The sequence below is a fragment of the Pseudochaenichthys georgianus genome, chromosome 16 (genome assembly GCF_902827115.2).
Source record: "Pseudochaenichthys georgianus chromosome 16, fPseGeo1.2, whole genome shotgun sequence".
In the NCBI taxonomy this organism is placed as follows: domain Eukaryota; kingdom Metazoa; phylum Chordata; class Actinopteri; order Perciformes; family Channichthyidae; genus Pseudochaenichthys; species Pseudochaenichthys georgianus.
In genome coordinates, this window is record NC_047518.2 from 16,986,201 (window position 1) to 17,003,032 (window position 16,832).

A 16,832-nucleotide genomic window follows, 5' to 3' on the forward strand; every position below is an offset into this window, starting at 1 on the left:
CCGGTGCTCTCCGTCAGAACTGCAACCCTGTCAGACGAGACATATACCACGTGATGACACGTTAGGCTCGTGTTGTGATCAAGTACCCTGACCTTGGCCAGGAAAAACAGGCACTCACTTGTTTAATTATTTTGCGGTCTAGATTTCTTTTTTTTCTTTTCTTTTTTGCGTGTGTTTATAAATTACCTTACCGTACCGTACCAAATGGTCTCGCAGGCCGTATACGGCCCGGGGGCCGGAGGTTCCCCACCCCTGATCTAGACCCACGAGAGGACATTGAACTTCCAGACAGCAGGACTGGCATGCATCAAGGGAGGCAGCAGGGAATGTAAACTGAGAGAGGAGAGAGTGTTTGTGCCTATATATGCGTACTGGTGCGTGTCCTAGTGTGTGCGGATTTAAGTGTTCAAATATGTGTGTTAGCCTACATCCATGCATGTGAGTGGCAGGGTTAGAGCCCTCCATTAAGCTGTGTTTACAGTGTGTAGGGCCAGAGTCTCTCCCTGACGCTCGGCCTGTCCCTGGATCATCAATCAGAAAGACTTCCGAAAGCTTCCGCCTGTGATCCCTGCCGCCTGCCAGACGGGCCTCACATACAACTTCTGGGATGTTACGCTCTGTTGTTGTTGTTGTTGTTGTTGTAGAAGAACAGGGTTCTTGAGATTCCTGCCCTCTGAGGTGATTGTGTTTTCCAGAAGTGTAGGTTTGTCATAGGATGGAATGAGACTACATATGTTGCAAGACTGCTTTGAGGTTAATCTGAACTATGCTGGTGGGAAATCTGAGAGGACCATCATGCCCTAAAATGGAGATCCTTTTTCTTTCTTGCACAGTTGTTTAAAAGGCTCCAGTTTTTATAGGCTTTATTTGTTGATAATGTTAAATGTTTTCTGGCAAAGGATAGTTTTTGTGTTGTTGTAATGTGAGGTATTGACTTTATTTCAGACTCCTTAAACAAACATCCACATACTGTGTTGAAAGGGTTTGCTAGGACAGCAATTAAGCTTAAAATATGTTTTAGGCTGATTAGCACCAAAACCATTGACTTTATATACCAAGTAGACATAGTCACTGGGTTTGTGGACTATGGTCTCGAAGATTCTACTTTCACTTTTTGTACGCAACCATCTTGTCTTTTTTAATACTAATGGTTGAGCAAAATACAACACTGAACAAGACATTTTTCAAGAGGGAAAACAATGACATTGTATTAACTTGAAACACACAGTGAAAGAGTAAAAGCTGTAATGCGGAAATACAGATAGTACTTAGACTGTGATAGTTACCTGTCAATCAAAAGTTAGCCACGCCCTAAAGTGTACAATGCTTTATCTTCCATTTTACTCTAAATTGGACCATAAATAGACACATTTACATCAGGCGCTTATTAAAAGTACCAATAACAGTTGAGACAATAAACTCTTCAGGAAAATGCTTACTGGATATAAACACACAACATTTTTTCGTAGACTTCCATACAATTGGGCTTCTTCTAGCAACCAATATGATGGTGTTTAAAACACTTACACATTGGCGTCACCTATTTGACCCAGAGGTTGTCTCTTAACTAAACACAAAGGTAGGCTGAGGAGGATGGAAATGAGGTTTGATCAAAGACAAAAGTCCTCTAATATTGTGATGTTGACCATGACAGTGCTAGAGGAAAATGACACAATTCAACCGAAATGTGTGTGTTTTGTGAATCCATCCGGCAGATCGGCCAAGTCATTAGGATTCATTCTTTGGGTTCCATGTATATTGAATTGAGTAGCAGTCCTTTTAATAGTCGTTAAGTCATAAATAATAACCAATAATGTCAACCTGCCGATGCTTCTACAAGAGATGTCAGTTAGCTTAAACCTCTAGGGAACCATAACTGTTTGTGTACAATCCCAAGTAGTTGTCACCACACTGCTAGTATAACTGAAAGTCTTCAAACTACGTGATTCTTTTGAACAAATAACTTCCTACAATGAGCTGTGTTTTAGATTCATTATAATATACACACTATATAGGTTAAAGGTGGGGTAGGTAATTCACTTCAGAAACACTTGTTATATTCCATGGAATGTTCTTAACATCCCGATAGCAATGAATATATTAAATGCTTTGACAATAAATACATTAAAAAAAAGTCATCTGTGGAAGCCGTAGTACTGTAAAAAGCACGACCAATCATCCGAGCCGGCCCGGCTAAAGTAACTGGATGGCCTACCTGCCTGTCAGCCTTCCATCTGTGCACAAACTTATCTCGTGCCCTCATTGGTCATGTGCGCGTTCGTGTGTGTTAGAGGAGGGGCTCTGTAAAGAAGTGGCAGATTTTTTCCGGTTGTGTATTTTCAAATTCTAGCGCACTCGAGCTGGTTTCTCCAAAATGACCTACCCCACCTTTAATGTCACTCTGAGTTAGCAGGAGCCTTACATCATTTTCTTTGATAAAATAAGGTGACGATTAATCATTTGTTTGTATTCTTACTGTGTGTTATTCCAATGTTCCCTTCGCTGCAGAAGTGTTTTTGTGTGTACTGACCTAGATGAAACCTGCCAAGGACACAAGGCATTGAGAGGCTTCTTCATGGAAGTAGGTTGCAATGTCTCTTAGGGTGAAACACTCAGCTACAACTCTACAGGGAGCTCGCTATATTTATGATGGTGCGGAGAAGCACCATAATTGTGCTGTGCCTATTCTGCCAGACGCATATTCAGAACAAAAGCACCACATTTGGTTCTCTGTTAACTTGTCAAGGCGACACACTTTCTCTTCATGTCCTACCAAGCTGCTGTCGCGACAGAAAGCAGAGGGGCTGGAGTTTATGTAATGCCATACATTTGCTTTAAGTGTCACCCCTCACACACCATGCCAATAGCTGATGTGTTATTTCAGGGACACCTGTGAGGAACCTTTTACTCTTAGCACTGTTGTGACCTTGAGTGTCCTCAAGCGGTAGAAATAGACAGAAAAAAGTGTTTAGATAAGTTGGACTCTAATTCAAACAAAGAGCTGAGGTCTGAAAGTGTGTTTTGAAAGGGAGATGTTTTGCAAAACAAAATACCCTGAAAAAACGTTGACTTTAATTAAATGTATTATGTCAACAGATTTCAGATAACTGTATTAAGTTAGTTGAAAGCAATAATATTAAGTTGAACCTAATATTCTTTAATACATTCAATATTATTGCTTTCAACTAACCTAACTAACCTAACCTGTTATCTGACATCTGTTGACATAACACATTTAATTAAAGTCAGTTTCAGTTTTTTCAGTGTAGCTGTGTCACAGAGGCTTTAAAAAGAAGATTTTATATAATAATAATAATCCACTTCACTCTGGAAACAGCCTGCGAAAGCTAAATAAATGATCGGCAACACATCGCACAGCTGTGGTCCTTTGGTTTTCGGATGAGAGAACAATGAGTTTTGCACGTGAACTTGGAGTGGCCACCAGGTGGCTGAAGCCCTCTCCCAGGGCTGTTTGCACACCTAATGACAGCTTGTTTTCACTGACCTGTGTGGACAACATGTGGAGAAGGAGGGAAGGGGGGCAGGGGATGAGAGAAAAGGGAAAATAGCAACGATGAAAAGCTCAAAGTAAATATTAAGCAGAAGGACAAAAAAGAGAAAGCAAATGATATAACTTTGAGGGGAAAAGTACTGGGGTGAGGGGGGGCTCAGTATCTCCGGGTAGAGCTCGTTCACCCGCAGAGCCAGCCGAAGCGCTCTCTGATTGGTGCTGCGCGCTGCAGCTCTCTCCCCTCCCCCCTGAAGAAAGAGGTGCAGTGGGAACGTCAGACCCAGACAGCGCAGGACTCAGCCACTGAAGACACTCATCTCTGAAGCTCTGCATGAGGCACATACTACAAGACAACCTGCTCTCCTACAGCACAGAGGCTTCTGCTACTACACTCAGGAATTTATCAAACACATTGCACTGATTTAAAAAAAAAAAAAAAAAACATAGCTAAAGAATAGTGCGTTGAATTCAGTGCGTTGAGAAGCACTCCGGCCGGTCACCATGGGCAGGCAGGGACACGAGAGCACCGCGGCGGCGCCCGGGATGCGCATCACACGCTCCCAGAGCAAGATGAGCCTGTCTGCATCATTCGAAGCGCTGGCTGTCTATTTCCCCTGCATGAACTCCTTCGATGAGGAGGAGGACGGAGGTAAGACCAGATCTGGGGATAGTATCCCAGCATCATCTGCTGCAGGCTGGGGGGGGGGGGGGCAGTGCTGTGTAAACAGAGAGAGGAGATGGATTTAGGGTTAGCGGGAAGATGCAGAGGTATTGATCGTTGGGAGATTTGGGGCAGATGCAATTAGCTTGGATGAAAGTGAAGTTCAATAAGGATATAATTGATATGGTTTATGTGCCTGCATCTCAGAAATACACAGACTGCTACAGGAACCAGCATGATTTCATATTCTACTCATGCGAGTCAATATCTTATTCCCCCGTGATATCAAGTCTAGCTATGAATGGAAATGAAATGAATCACTGCTTAGTACCATGTGGGTGGTGGTGTTTATTTAGCTTAAGAACACAACATTACTCGATGAGTGTTTCTTCACATTTCCTGAGAAGTAGGCTACTGATGACGCCTGTTAGTGTTTATATCTATGCCTCCCAAGATGCTCTTCTCATGTCCTATTTATTTACAGGGTCCTATTAGTCATGCATTAATGATGTACTCTTTTTTGTATACCTTCCGTTATCCTCGTATCTTTGCCTGATGACACCAGCTGTTTTTAGCCACTTGCTTTACACTCACTTGTCCTCACACCTCCACTGTTTGGCCACGAGCTGCTCCACCACTCATTGTCTTTTCCTTTCTTGGCATGGCTAGGATTTGAGGGTCGTGACGGGCCAGTTGGTCTGACTTTAAGGCCACTGCTGCTCCGTGTTGCCAGATACTTAACAACATGGTTCGGCTGCCCAGTATTTTCAAACAGCGGTGATAATGTCTGTGACACATTTACCTCATCTGCCATTGCTAAAAATGTACTTTTGTGTATTTTTTTTATAATATTCCAGTTTGGAGAGAAACATGTATTAGTTATTATTTCAAAAGATCCCCCCTTTATTGATAGTATAGTAAATACAGTAAGGACTGCTGGGAGTAAAACAACTGATTTCCCTCACTTGAAATGTTGTGATTTTAGTGTTCGTTAATCACAGGCCACTGATTGGTCGAGCTCTTTATGCTCAGGTTGGCCACAGACGTCAGAGACAACCTCTATGGCCTTGTCTCCTATTGTGAAGTGTGAAGAGCAGGAAGAGGAGGCGGAGGCCGGCTCAATAACCGGCTTCATGTCTGATCAGGCCTGTGCGAGATAAGAGGAGGAAGAGGGAAGACAGGTGTATTCATGCTTCCTTCATACGCCATGCACACCGGGAAAGGATGTTCATTAAAATGTGGCATAAGGTGATAGCCCATTGTTTGTCACAGCGCGCCTGGGGGGTGCCAACAGTGAAGTGACGCTAACTCTTACTTTATATCTGACCTCTGGGAAGTAACAGGATGAACTCATCTTGTATTGGTTTGATTGCAGATATGAGATCTATAATTGGTGCATCGACATTTCATAATACTTTGATTATTAGTCTGTGACCGTAGCCGTGCACAATTTCACTTTATATGTATTTGTTGTGCAGACATGCCAGCTTGTGTGTGTGTGTGTGTGTGTGTGTGTGTGTGTGTGTGTGTGTGTGTGTGTGTGTGTGTGTGTGTGTGTGTGTGTGTGTGTGTGTGTGTGTGTGTGTGTGTGTGTGTGTGTGTGTGTGTGTGTGTGTGTGTGTGTGTGTGTGTGTGTGTGTGTGTGTGTGTGTGTGTGTGTGTGTGTGTGTGTGTGTGTGTGTGTGTGTGTGTGTGTGTGTGTGTGTGTGTGTGTGTGTGTGTGTGTGTGTGTGTGTGTGTGTGTGTGTGTGTGTGTGTGTGTGTGTGTGTGTGTGTGTGTGTTGGCAGCCAAGCATGTATTAAGTGGTGCAGCATGTGTGTAGGTGTGTGTAGGTGTGTGTACGTCCAGCACAGGAACAGGGAGGCCGTGTGGAGAGGAGCCGCAGCAGGGCTAATGTTCCGAGTCAGCTGTCATCTTGGATCAGTTAGAATGGGGGGGAAGCATGGGCTACGGCTCCCACAAGACCCCCGCAGGCAGCCAGTAGCACAGACCAGAGGGGGGTATCTGTAGAGAGGGTGAATTAGCGACCTTGTTTGGGCCAGAATGAGCTACACTAAAGGTAGAGAGATCTATTTCCACTAAACAGTCTTTGTGTTGTGTTTCCCTCTGGACGGAATGTTCTACGAGCAGATGAATGCGGGACAGTTATAATCCACGTGTGCAACTCGCTGTATGAGTCACAAAATGATGCAGTGTCATGCATTAACACTCTCCTTGGCTCTTCCTCTCCCTCCCTCCCTCCCTCCTCTCTTCCCCCACGTGTGGCCTTCATTGTGCAGAAGCAGGGGGTAAGAAGCTGCGCAGCACCATCCAGAGGAGCACGGAGACGGGCCTGGCGGTGGAGATGAGGAGCAGGATGACTCGGCAGGCCAGCCGGGAGTCCGCAGACGGCAGCATGAACAGCTACAGCTCCGAGGGAAAGTAAGTTATTCTGAGGTCGCTCGAAAAGCTCCTTCTTATTTCACTGAGAGCACATACGCAGCAAACAATTCCAAACTCTTCCTTACAGCCGCTGAACCCCGACAGATGTGTCTTATCTGAATGAAACTGTATCTTTCATCTCCATGTTTGTGTCTTCTCTGTTCCAGTCTCATCTTCCCCGGTGTGAGGCTCTCCTCAGAAGCCCAGTTCAGCGACTTCCTGGATGGTCTCGGCCCCGCCCAGCTGGTTGGACGACAGACGTTGGCTACTCCCCCCATGGGTGAGAACAGCAACCTTTTTAGTCCTTCATTGTATACAGTACCTTGGTTATTCACAGAATACCTCTTTGCACTAAGAAGTGAACACGTTGATGAGGGAAAGTTAGTCATCGTGTTCGTCATGCATTATTTGATTATGTATGTTTTCCTTAGTGACAATGCACATTATCAACATCACTGTAAAAGTGCCATTGCTAGCCAAAAGGCTACGTTTCAACTGTTGTCCCACGGCCTGATGTTACAATTCAAAGAATATTGAATGAAAACAGAACAGGAAAAAATCAAACAGGAACGGTTGAACAGGATCAGAACTCATGCAGTACGACAATTAACATGCAGCTGACTAATAAAAAACATTGGGTACAAACAGTTAAATATGACGACATTAAATTGCATTACAGAACACAAAGCAAAGCAGACAGAGTGCATGCATATCTCATTTAAAATACCTATACCATACTAACTTATATCTACTGTCTGTATATGGTGTGAAATATGAGGTTATTATAGTGCTTGAAGTAAAAATCTGTCAACGCTGTTATCCAGGTGACATCCAGATTGGTATGGTGGACAAGAAGGGAGCACTGGAGGTGGAGGTCATCAGAGCCCGTGGCCTTGTGGGAAAACCAGGTTCCAAGTCACTGCCAGGTAACTGAAGCTCTCACTCACACTAATATCATACATTCAACTTAAAAGACCTACTATCATGTTTCTTTCGGGCTTTGGGGTGAGAATAAGAGATGATGCATATTGAACATATTCCCCCTCTCCTCTCTTCCCAGCACCATATGTAAAGGTCTACCTTTTGGAAAACGGAGTCTGCATAGCCAAAAAGAAAACAAAAGTAGCAAGAAAAACCTTGGATCCTCTTTACCAGCAGCAACTGCCGTTTGAGGAGAGTCCCGTAGGAAAGGTTTTACAGGTGAGGAACCGGAAACCAAACAATATCATTCCTCACTGTTCCACTGCGAACGTCCTTCTGATTCAGTATTTCCTCTTTCTCTGCAGATCATCGTTTGGGGCGACTATGGACGCATGGACCATAAATCCTTCATGGGAGCAGTTCAGATACTGTTAGATGAGCTGGACCTGTCCAACATGGTGATTGGCTGGTTTAAGCTCTTCCCCCCTTCCTCACTGGTGGACCCTACTCTGGCCCCACTGACAAGAAGAGCTTCCCAATCGTCACTGGACAGTTTCTCTCGATCATAGCAGCGTGCAGAATGATAGCGTTGTTGTAGCAGCCAGTGTTGCGATTACAGGTCACGCCCCCGGTTACACTGCATGCTTGATGTTGTGTCTTCTGAGCCTGTTTCCAGGGGTGCAAAAAAGGTGATCCTGTGTTTTGAGCAAAAACGTTGCGCACATTGTGCACGAGGCGAAGCGCGTCGCAAGCGCCTGGCGGCCGGGATGCCGGGTCTTGTTGTTGTTGTTTGGAGGAAGCTGGAATGAACTCCTTAGCACGAGGAATCCGTCAGTTCCAGGTTTTCATCCAATTCGAAGCCATGGGGGTCAGCACTGGGAACCGCTAAACGAGTTCTACAGAAGCCCTTTTCGAATGAAAATAAATGTTTTCCTTTCTTTTTTTTGGTTTCCTTTTTTTATTTCTTTTTTTATGTACTTGTATCTGAAGGGGGTGACAGTGTTTCTAACCAGATGCTTGGTCACGCCACGCCAACAGACCTAGCTGTGTAGATGGAGTTTTGGAGACCATCACTTTGGGTGAGGTGTGTCCCAGCTTGTGTCCACACTCCCCCAAAACCCCAAAAGAAATACCCTGGTTACTCTAGGTTTACGTACTGAATCAACCCGTACTGGTAAATGAATCAGAGGCAATATTGAAGTGGCTACCATCAACACTCCAGAACAAACAGAAACCCCATGAAAAGATGTACAATCTACCATCATTCTTTCTCTGTTGATATATTGTATGAAAATAAATGAGAAAAATATATTTTTTTCCCTTTTTAGTTCATTTGCATGGACACAAATTTAGCTGAATTAAAAAAATAAAAAAGACAATTATTTTCTTGAGGCTGCAACTTGCAAAAAAGAAGAAGAAAAATAAAACAGATCAGCCATTTTCAACAATTTATATTATTTGTAAGATAAATGTCACTAGTGCATGGTTTTCAAGGGGAGTGAATGCAACATCGTGATTAAAAAAAGAGGCATTGTTTATCATTCTTTAGACCATTCATGAGTCTGTGTTTAGCAGACATGCAGATAAGGGAAACTTAAAGGAAACTTTTGGAGCTATTTAACAGAAAATGTTTATGTGACAAAAAGTGATAATGAAAATAAATGTAAATTATTTATTTCATTGTAAAAGGCTCATGCCTTATAAAGATAAACATTATGTGCAAATTGTACATGTTCTCTTTTTCTTCCTTGTCCCAGGGTACTTCTCATTGTACTACTCATTGTCCCCTGACATTGTCCAGATTTGAGGACTGTTTCAGTATGTATTTTATTTTGGATTTGATTTGTTTAACAAGCATGTTGAAAAGGATTTTCTGCAACATGGCTTGGGCACACCTTACAGTAACTCAGCATGTTTTGATAAAGATGATATTTGGAATTTTTGCAGTTTCTTGTACAGTGCATGTCAACTTCATTACTTTTCTCCCTCACCTTTAAATTGAACTCTACAGCAAATTAGTTCTTGGTCTTCTGCGGCCATTTATTGAAGTTTTAACAAAAGACATTCCACCCCCAAGGTCATGTTTTCTTTCAGGTTTTTGAGAAAAAATAAGTGACAAGGAAAATATTTTATATTTAATGGAGGTTGACGAAACAGTTGTGATTGCAAGTGTATTTTATTTCAGTATTGTTGACGAACATGCAAAAATAATCTGTATTGGTACAGCGAGAGGTCTATACCTAATCAAGAGGCAGCAAACATGCGAGAGATGTGTGTGTCGCTGTGGTTCAAGTCCACAGGCACTGTTTGTGAAGATGAGCTAATCACAAGTTCAAATAACAAGGGATATTGCCACAGAAAATGTTTTTTCTTGTTTTAATGAAATGAAATTAATTTACTATATTTTTGTTAGTTTTATTTAAAAGCCAAGACCAGTTTATTTTTTATTTTCTATTTTTAGTAATTATAAATACTTCTCATGTCTGGGAAGTACATGAATCTTATAGTTGCAGTATGTCTGAATGAAATTGAACTGAGGCATTATTCCTTTTCCACATGACGATAATGCGTTTTAATGTCCAAGAAAACCTTGTGGCTGGAACAAGCTACAGTATATATTTTCATTTTCATTTTGATTGTACATACCTTTAGATGTCAGAATTTGAATAAACAAGCTACCATGAATAGATGACTCTTTTGGAACAGGAAGAATGCCTCACGTGATGACAAAGACATATGTTATTTATCCTTTTGAATGCCTTTTCATTTTCTCTTTTTGGTGCAATGTGTTAATGCCAAGGCTATGTCTTGGTTAAGTATGGTTGAGTACAGAGATTTATGTAAGTTATTTTTCAAATAAAAAATAAAAAAATTGATATTACACTGATGCAAAGAGTTGGGTGATGATACGACTAACACACACGCATGTACAATCACGATCCATACTGAATGTTATTCTCTAGTAGCATATTGCTCAAGCTCACAACACCCTGAATCCTACAATTCCCATAATGCATTCTTTAGGATCCACCAGGTGGATTTCAAAATCAACTCCATAGGCCCCTTTATCAAGCTGGGCTTATGTTATAAATGTGGAGACCCTGAAGAAATATGAAGATTATATTCTCTGACAACACACCCGACCGTATGGTTGAAAGCGCACCAGTATCAGATAGAAGTTATTTTAATGTAATGTTTGAAAGGAATTGATACAGTACCTTTATTCTGTAACATTATATAATGCCTTTATAAAAAGGCAAACTGGGTTAAGGGTTACCTGACATCTTCAGGACATATTTACCATACTATTTTCTAATAGAAAGTGAGTTACCTGGTTTACAAGTTAGACTAGCTGCTAAGCTACTTAGCTTGTCCATGTGCTGGGCAATTCAGGCCAAGCACACACATTGATTTAAATTAATTTATCAATTAGGCTTGACAAATGACTATTTAGTTGCTTATAAAAATGATGTTTGTAAGGTTTCACCTATAGGGGTATGTATGTGTCGGCCCAGAAAAAAGTTATACGTTGTATCTGACTTTTTAGGATCAACTGATTTTGTGATTAATCCTAAGGAAGATTATGTTTATAAAATTGTATCAGTTCAGTAAAATAATGTTTACAACTACTATATGACAAAAATGGTCGACATATCAAGGCCAAGAGTCTACAGCCATGCTACAGACTCAAGGCTTTTCAGAATGTTCACCAGCACCTTTTCAGGGCTGAGCTGAAGTCATAACCCGGCAACATCTATATCTATTCCGTTAAAAGTTCTCAATTCCTCGAAAGGAGCTATCTTTTAACCTTGATCAATATAGTAACACTATAATATATATACTATAGTAACTTTAGTGATGACAATATTACCTGATCTTACAAATCCTAACCATAATGACTCCTTATTGCGACTTTCACCTCCCCTTTCCAAAATGTTCTGTAGAGCTTTTATTAGACTTACTGTAATTGGAATTTCCATAAAGTCATCGGAAAGTGTTCAAACATTAGTGTCATGCAGCTTCTCAATCCTACACAAAATAAAAGAAGTTTCAAACGCTCACACACAATGTGGTCTTGTATGAGGTCTTTGTTTGCTTCTGCTTTTGGTTACAAAATAGGGATGACTGGATAATGACAAATGAATTCATGAGGGTAGTGGAGGCCGAAGACTTCCTGTTTTAGCCGTACTTAAGGAGACTGCAGGACACATGCACGAGAATAGATGTCTTGCTCGACACAACAGGTTTGCACTTTGAGCTTTTAATACATGTTTGCATTCAATCTTAGCTCAGGATGCTAATCTCATGGAAACAGACCCTCAAGGAGAGCGCTTATCTGGCTGTGGACGTTTTCACAACCGGTGAAAGGGATGGCTTGCAAAGAACGCTCCTCCTGCTCTTCACCTGTAGCGTCTCCAGCCTCCTGCTCAGCTCGCTGCTCTTCCTATACCTCCTGCTCACGCTGAACTATGATCTAGCTGTGTCTGGAGGGATCTCTTGCTGCTTCGGGACCCTCCTGACAGTTGCCCTCTTCCTATCAAAGAGGGTACGTTGCTTAGGGACTCTATTTGTGATCTCTATTTTCATGAAGAAGAGCCGGAACCTTCTCCTCACCGCCGGCACCAGTTTAGTGCTGCTAAGAAACATTCGCAACACCTTGGAGAACACCACAGGTCTGGTCCGGAGTATGATCTGCAACCTGCAGGCCAAGAAAGCAGCCGTCATTGCTCCGTTTAGCAAATATGTGAAGATGCTAAAGTGGCTAGGAAACATGCTAAAGGGGGTTACAGACTTAGGGGTGTTAAACCTTGACCCCCAACTCAAGGTTTCCCCCAGACTGGAATCAGAAAAGTTCCAGGTGACGCTCGGTGAGGCGGAGCAGAAGCTGAACGCCACAGTGAAATATGTGAAGTCCATTATGAACACAGTCTCCTCCGTGAGCGAGAAGATGTTCCCCGCCCTCAGCTTCCTCGTGCTCATGATGTTTATAGCCCTGCACATAAAAAGATACCGCAGTGACATGAAATACCAAAACAGGTTCGTGAGCCGGAGGTTTGTCGCTTTTGACGAGAAGCAGAGGGCGGAAGGGAAGCCCCACGTCCTCCCCCTCACCCCTGAGGAAGAGGAGCTGTACACCCCCCTCCCCTCGGCCCGTCCCACCACCAGAGAGGGGAAAGCCATGCTGAAGTTTGGGGTTCCGGTCGCCTCCCATCTTGCAGCTTGGGTCATATTTATAACCGTGGATGCCTTATTGTACCTTTTTGTCGACATTGTAACAAAAAAACTATCCGAACTGGAGCCGTTCCATATCCCGCTGATAGTGAGCATCAAAGTGAGTATTTTTGTTTTGGGGCCTAATTATGCTCCTTTTCAGGTTCATATCAGTATGTAGTGTCTCTACTGGGACATCATGCTTCAATGTTCAAAAAGCTCTTTATAGTTCTCATGTTGCCTGTGCTGCAGCAGCTCTTTTCACCCTCTGTCTGGAACCAGAGCTCAGTCTGCTCTGATTGGTTAGCTGGCTGGCTCTGTTGTGATTGGTCAACAGCTTAGAGATGTCCCAGCCCTTAGCTTATCACATACAATACGTTGGAACGCTAGCCAATAGATAAGAGTAACACATACGTCACTTTCTGGCTAAATTACATGTGATTGCCGAAAACTTCAGAATCTGTATTTACCGCCAAATGACAGTGTATGTTTTCCCCCAAAAGTGGGCGGGGCCGTAATTTCACCCGGAAGTGATCATCTATAGAAGTGTGAGTGTTACATAGTGATGTCAGAAACATATATAACACACTACAGGAAAGGGAAAAAAAACAAAAGCACAATAGGGCCCATTTAAAGACCTTCTGATTTGCAGTATACAGAGTATTTATTATTCATGTGTCTTTTCAGGGGATTGCAACTTTAATAGGCATACCCATTGGCGAGGAAAACCATCAAGAAGACTTTTCCTACTCTGTGACCCTGTTTGAGAAGACGTGCCTCCCTAAACCCAAACTGCTGCTCTATAACTCTATCATTCCTCTCACGGCCATCTTGCTCCTCCTGCTCCTCATGGCTCTGATTGCTGCCAAAGCCTCACAGATCAGGATCATGGTGTGTGAGCGATTCTTCAGCAACGCAGCGGAGATGAGGGTGGAGTACCTGTATGCCAAAATCCTGAGGAAGAGATTAAAAAAGAGAAAGGAGAAAAACAACTCTGGCTACACATCACTGTATCTAAAGGTATGCTTTACTGGGTTTTTTTGCGTACAGAAGCATCTCTTAAAGAGGCCCACATAATGGAGAAAAAAGTTAACAAAAAAAGATTGCCAAAAATATTTTCCCATCAGTCTAAAGAGGTTGTAATAATGAAGTTTTGGTAGGTCAGGATGATTTGACTAAGTGCTTTAGCCCTAGTTTTCCTTTCAGCCTCAAGAGGATGAAGTGTACCTCTTCCTCATCTTCTAAATAAGTCTAAAAGCAATCTTGTTTCCTGGCACAATATATGTACCTTGGGTATAGAGTGCATGATAACATTAAAGCAGGAATAATGAATGCTTTTAGTATTTAGAATGTGTGGTAGTTGATGCACTTTAGCCATTATAATAATGATCATAATGAAAACACATCACACGCTAAAACACAGATGAAAAAACTATATACATTTGATTTATTTCCCTGATTTTTTCCCACTATTTCTTAAACAATATGAATAATAAAGACCACATTTGAAAAGTAATTAAACATCTCTTAAACGCATGTTTTATTCTCTTTTCAGCCACAGTTCTGGTGCCCACTGCTCTTCAGGCCCAAAGAGCATGTACAAACTATCGCGTGAGGAAGTAACGATGGACTTTCATATGAATTAGAAAGCATACAAAACATTTAAGAAACTCTCCTGATGAGGACAACTTTCTCACAGATCCTGATGTGGGGATCACTTTTGAATTCAACTTCTACCTCTGGCAAAACTTCCTCCTCCTCATTGCACAACTCTCAGAGTGCCTCTCTGGAGGAAAAGACTGTCATTTATCTGCAGCAGTTAGTGTTTAGACACTACAACTGCTGCAAATTGTTGTGTCTCGTCAAATGGGTTAGTTATGTTTATGCATTACGTCTGTCATTTTCATGTTTTTTCACGCCATCATCAGTGTCTGCCCCGCCCCTGATTGTTTCCACCTGTTCCCACTCACCTCATGTTTAAATAGTCCTGTCTCTCCCCTGTCCTGTGTCAGTTCGTCTTGTTTGTTTCCCCGAATGGTCGTGCCAAGCCTCAGCTAAGAAAATATCGCTTTCACTCATGTCAGGTTTTGTTATTTTGTTAATTTTGTGCTTTTTCTTAAGTTCTCTTTTTGTTATGCTTGGTTTTTTCCTCGTGAGCGCTTTTTGTTTATTCCAGTACTTACTCTGTTAAGAGGGATTACCTGATCTTTGGAATTAATATTACATTTTGTTACATTCAAGACTTTGTCTCTGGGTCGTGCATTTGGGTTCATCAGTTTGTGTCGAGGTCCTGACAGAACGAACTGACCAAAAATGAACCCAGCCGACCCAAAAGCACTCCAGACTGCATTGTCGGCCCAAGGCAGCCTAATTCACCAGCATCAAGAGCAGCTAACAGCTATTGAGGACAGGAACGATGGTGGAGTGTTGGGGACATGTTGCAGCAGGGACATGTTGAAGGTGTTCACAGACATCTACAACAGGTCCATGCTGCAGTCTGTATGGGCAGCATTAATATATATACCCACACGACAGCTAAGGTCAGAAGAGCTTTATTTAACAGCTGGTCTTATGTCTGTGACCCCTCCTGTTGTTCATTGATGAGCCTGAAACATGCACTTGTCAAGGTTCAGAGGCACATTTTGCAAATATGGCAGTAGCCATCTTAAGATAAGATATACTTTATTGATCCCAAGTTGGAAACATTTGCGTTACATCAGCATGTGTAACAGTTGTAAATATGCAGTGGTGTTTATTTGTAAATCATTTAGTATAATCACACAAATGTGTTTTATATTTAATAATTCTGTGTTCTTTATTTATTGAATGTTCAATACCTGACAAGGCCGGAGATGAAAAACTTGGGTCGCAGGTTCCTCAACAGTGCATTACAAGACATCTATCAATATGTGTGTATACCTCCACCATTAAACTGTCGTATTCTGCACATTTCTTATACTATCTACATACATCTTATAACAGTATAATACATATGTATAATATCAGTTAAAATAAGTGCTTCAACATAGTTAACATTGCTGGAGGTATACACACATATTGATAGATGTCTTGTAATGCACTATTGAGGAACCTGCGACCCAAGTTTTTCATTTAATGCATAACTACACCGTAGTGTATGAATGAATGAAAACTTTATTACAGACTCAGGGTCCAGATAAAAGACAAGACATTAATAATGTATAATATGATGTGTCAATAAACCTTAGAAAATCTTGAAAGGGATGTGCAAAATAGTCATTATATACAGTCTTTAATTAACTATTTGTTAAGAACTCAGACACTTAGGAGGTAGGACCCAATTGCACGACCCGGGAGACAGAGGTAAAGTATTGATGAGATACTTTATTGTCTTCAATAAACACGGTGAACAAAAAAAAGATTTCTAACTAATCTCAGAATTCAGATGACAAAAATTGGGAACAAAATGATAATAGTTCACCTGGTGAGGAACAAACTTTTCTAAAGTACAAAAGAGCATAGACCTGACCAAGGCAAAAGACAAGACGAACTGACAAGGAACACCGGGAGACTGGGGAATTTAAGCACATGATAATAAGACACAGGTGGGAACAATCAGGGGCGGGGCTGACGCTGATGAGCACAGGAGACACACAAGGGGTGGACAATCAGAAGCCTGGAATGAGAGGTAAATAGTGAGTGACAAAACAAACGTAAACAACATAAAAATGAACCTCTCTAGCATTTCTGCCGGTGCACAACACTATTAGTAGAGAATAACGAGTAATGAATATACTTTATAGGGATCGTATTAATATCTAATAATAAAAATAATGAAATTCAATAACATGCTTTAACCACCAGGTGTCCCTTTATTTCAGCTGTGCACCTTTATGGTGTAAATACAGCCTATCTACCAATTGGATCAAATGTAAAAGTCAGCCGAATTAGTGTTGATACTGCAAGGAGACGTATTGTGTGAAAATAAATGTAAGATGTTGTTTAATGGCTGATATATTTATGACCCACGTCACGTTTTCAGTTCCTCATGGTCTTCTCATCAGGGCTCTATAAATACAGAACTACGGCAGATATGTAATATTTAATGCAGCCGAACCGTGTATTAC

General features: G+C 41.7%; 2 protein-coding genes across 5 annotated transcripts in view; both read left to right on the forward strand.

Moving 5' to 3' along the window:
- Nucleotides 1-10,396, forward strand: part of rims2a (regulating synaptic membrane exocytosis 2a) — a 156,829-nt gene extending 146,433 nt beyond the window's left edge. The window contains exons 1-6 of one of the 4 annotated variants that reach the window (XM_034102160.1): nucleotides 3,800-4,160; nucleotides 6,453-6,594; nucleotides 6,762-6,874; nucleotides 7,419-7,520; nucleotides 7,655-7,794; nucleotides 7,881-10,396. In XM_034102160.1, coding sequence (XP_033958051.1) covers nucleotides 4,013-4,160; nucleotides 6,453-6,594; nucleotides 6,762-6,874; nucleotides 7,419-7,520; nucleotides 7,655-7,794; nucleotides 7,881-8,084 — 849 coding nt within the window. In that variant the 5' untranslated portion in view covers nucleotides 3,800-4,012 and the 3' untranslated portion in view covers nucleotides 8,085-10,396. Of the gene's footprint in view, nucleotides 1-3,799; nucleotides 4,161-6,452; nucleotides 6,595-6,761; nucleotides 6,875-7,418; nucleotides 7,521-7,654; nucleotides 7,795-7,880 lie in introns of those variants that run through there. The other 3 variants (XM_034102161.1, XM_034102162.1, XM_071205816.1) reach the window with 3 other exon arrangements.
- Nucleotides 10,397-11,809: 1,413 nt separating this feature from the next.
- On the forward strand, nucleotides 11,810-15,658 carry LOC117460636 (dendritic cell-specific transmembrane protein). Its single transcript, XM_034102191.2, has 3 exons — nucleotides 11,810-12,847; nucleotides 13,414-13,746; nucleotides 14,282-15,658. The coding sequence occupies exons 1-3, from the start codon at nucleotides 11,810-11,812 to the stop codon at nucleotides 14,339-14,341; spliced, it is 1,431 nt and encodes a 476-aa protein (XP_033958082.1). The 3' UTR covers nucleotides 14,342-15,658.
- The last annotated feature ends 1,174 nt before the right edge of the window (nucleotides 15,659-16,832 follow it).

Bases quoted from the DNA above. Each gene is read 5' to 3' on its own strand.
- LOC117460636 (XM_034102191.2), top strand. From the start codon at position 11,810: ATGCTAATCTCATGGAAACAGACCCTCAAGGAGAGCGCTTATCTGGCT. The intron at 12,848-13,413 runs GTGAGTATTTTT...GTGTCTTTTCAG, and splicing joins CGCTGATAGTGAGCATCAAA to GGGATTGCAACTTTAATAGG. The intron at 13,747-14,281 runs GTATGCTTTACT...TTCTCTTTTCAG, and splicing joins ACACATCACTGTATCTAAAG to CCACAGTTCTGGTGCCCACT.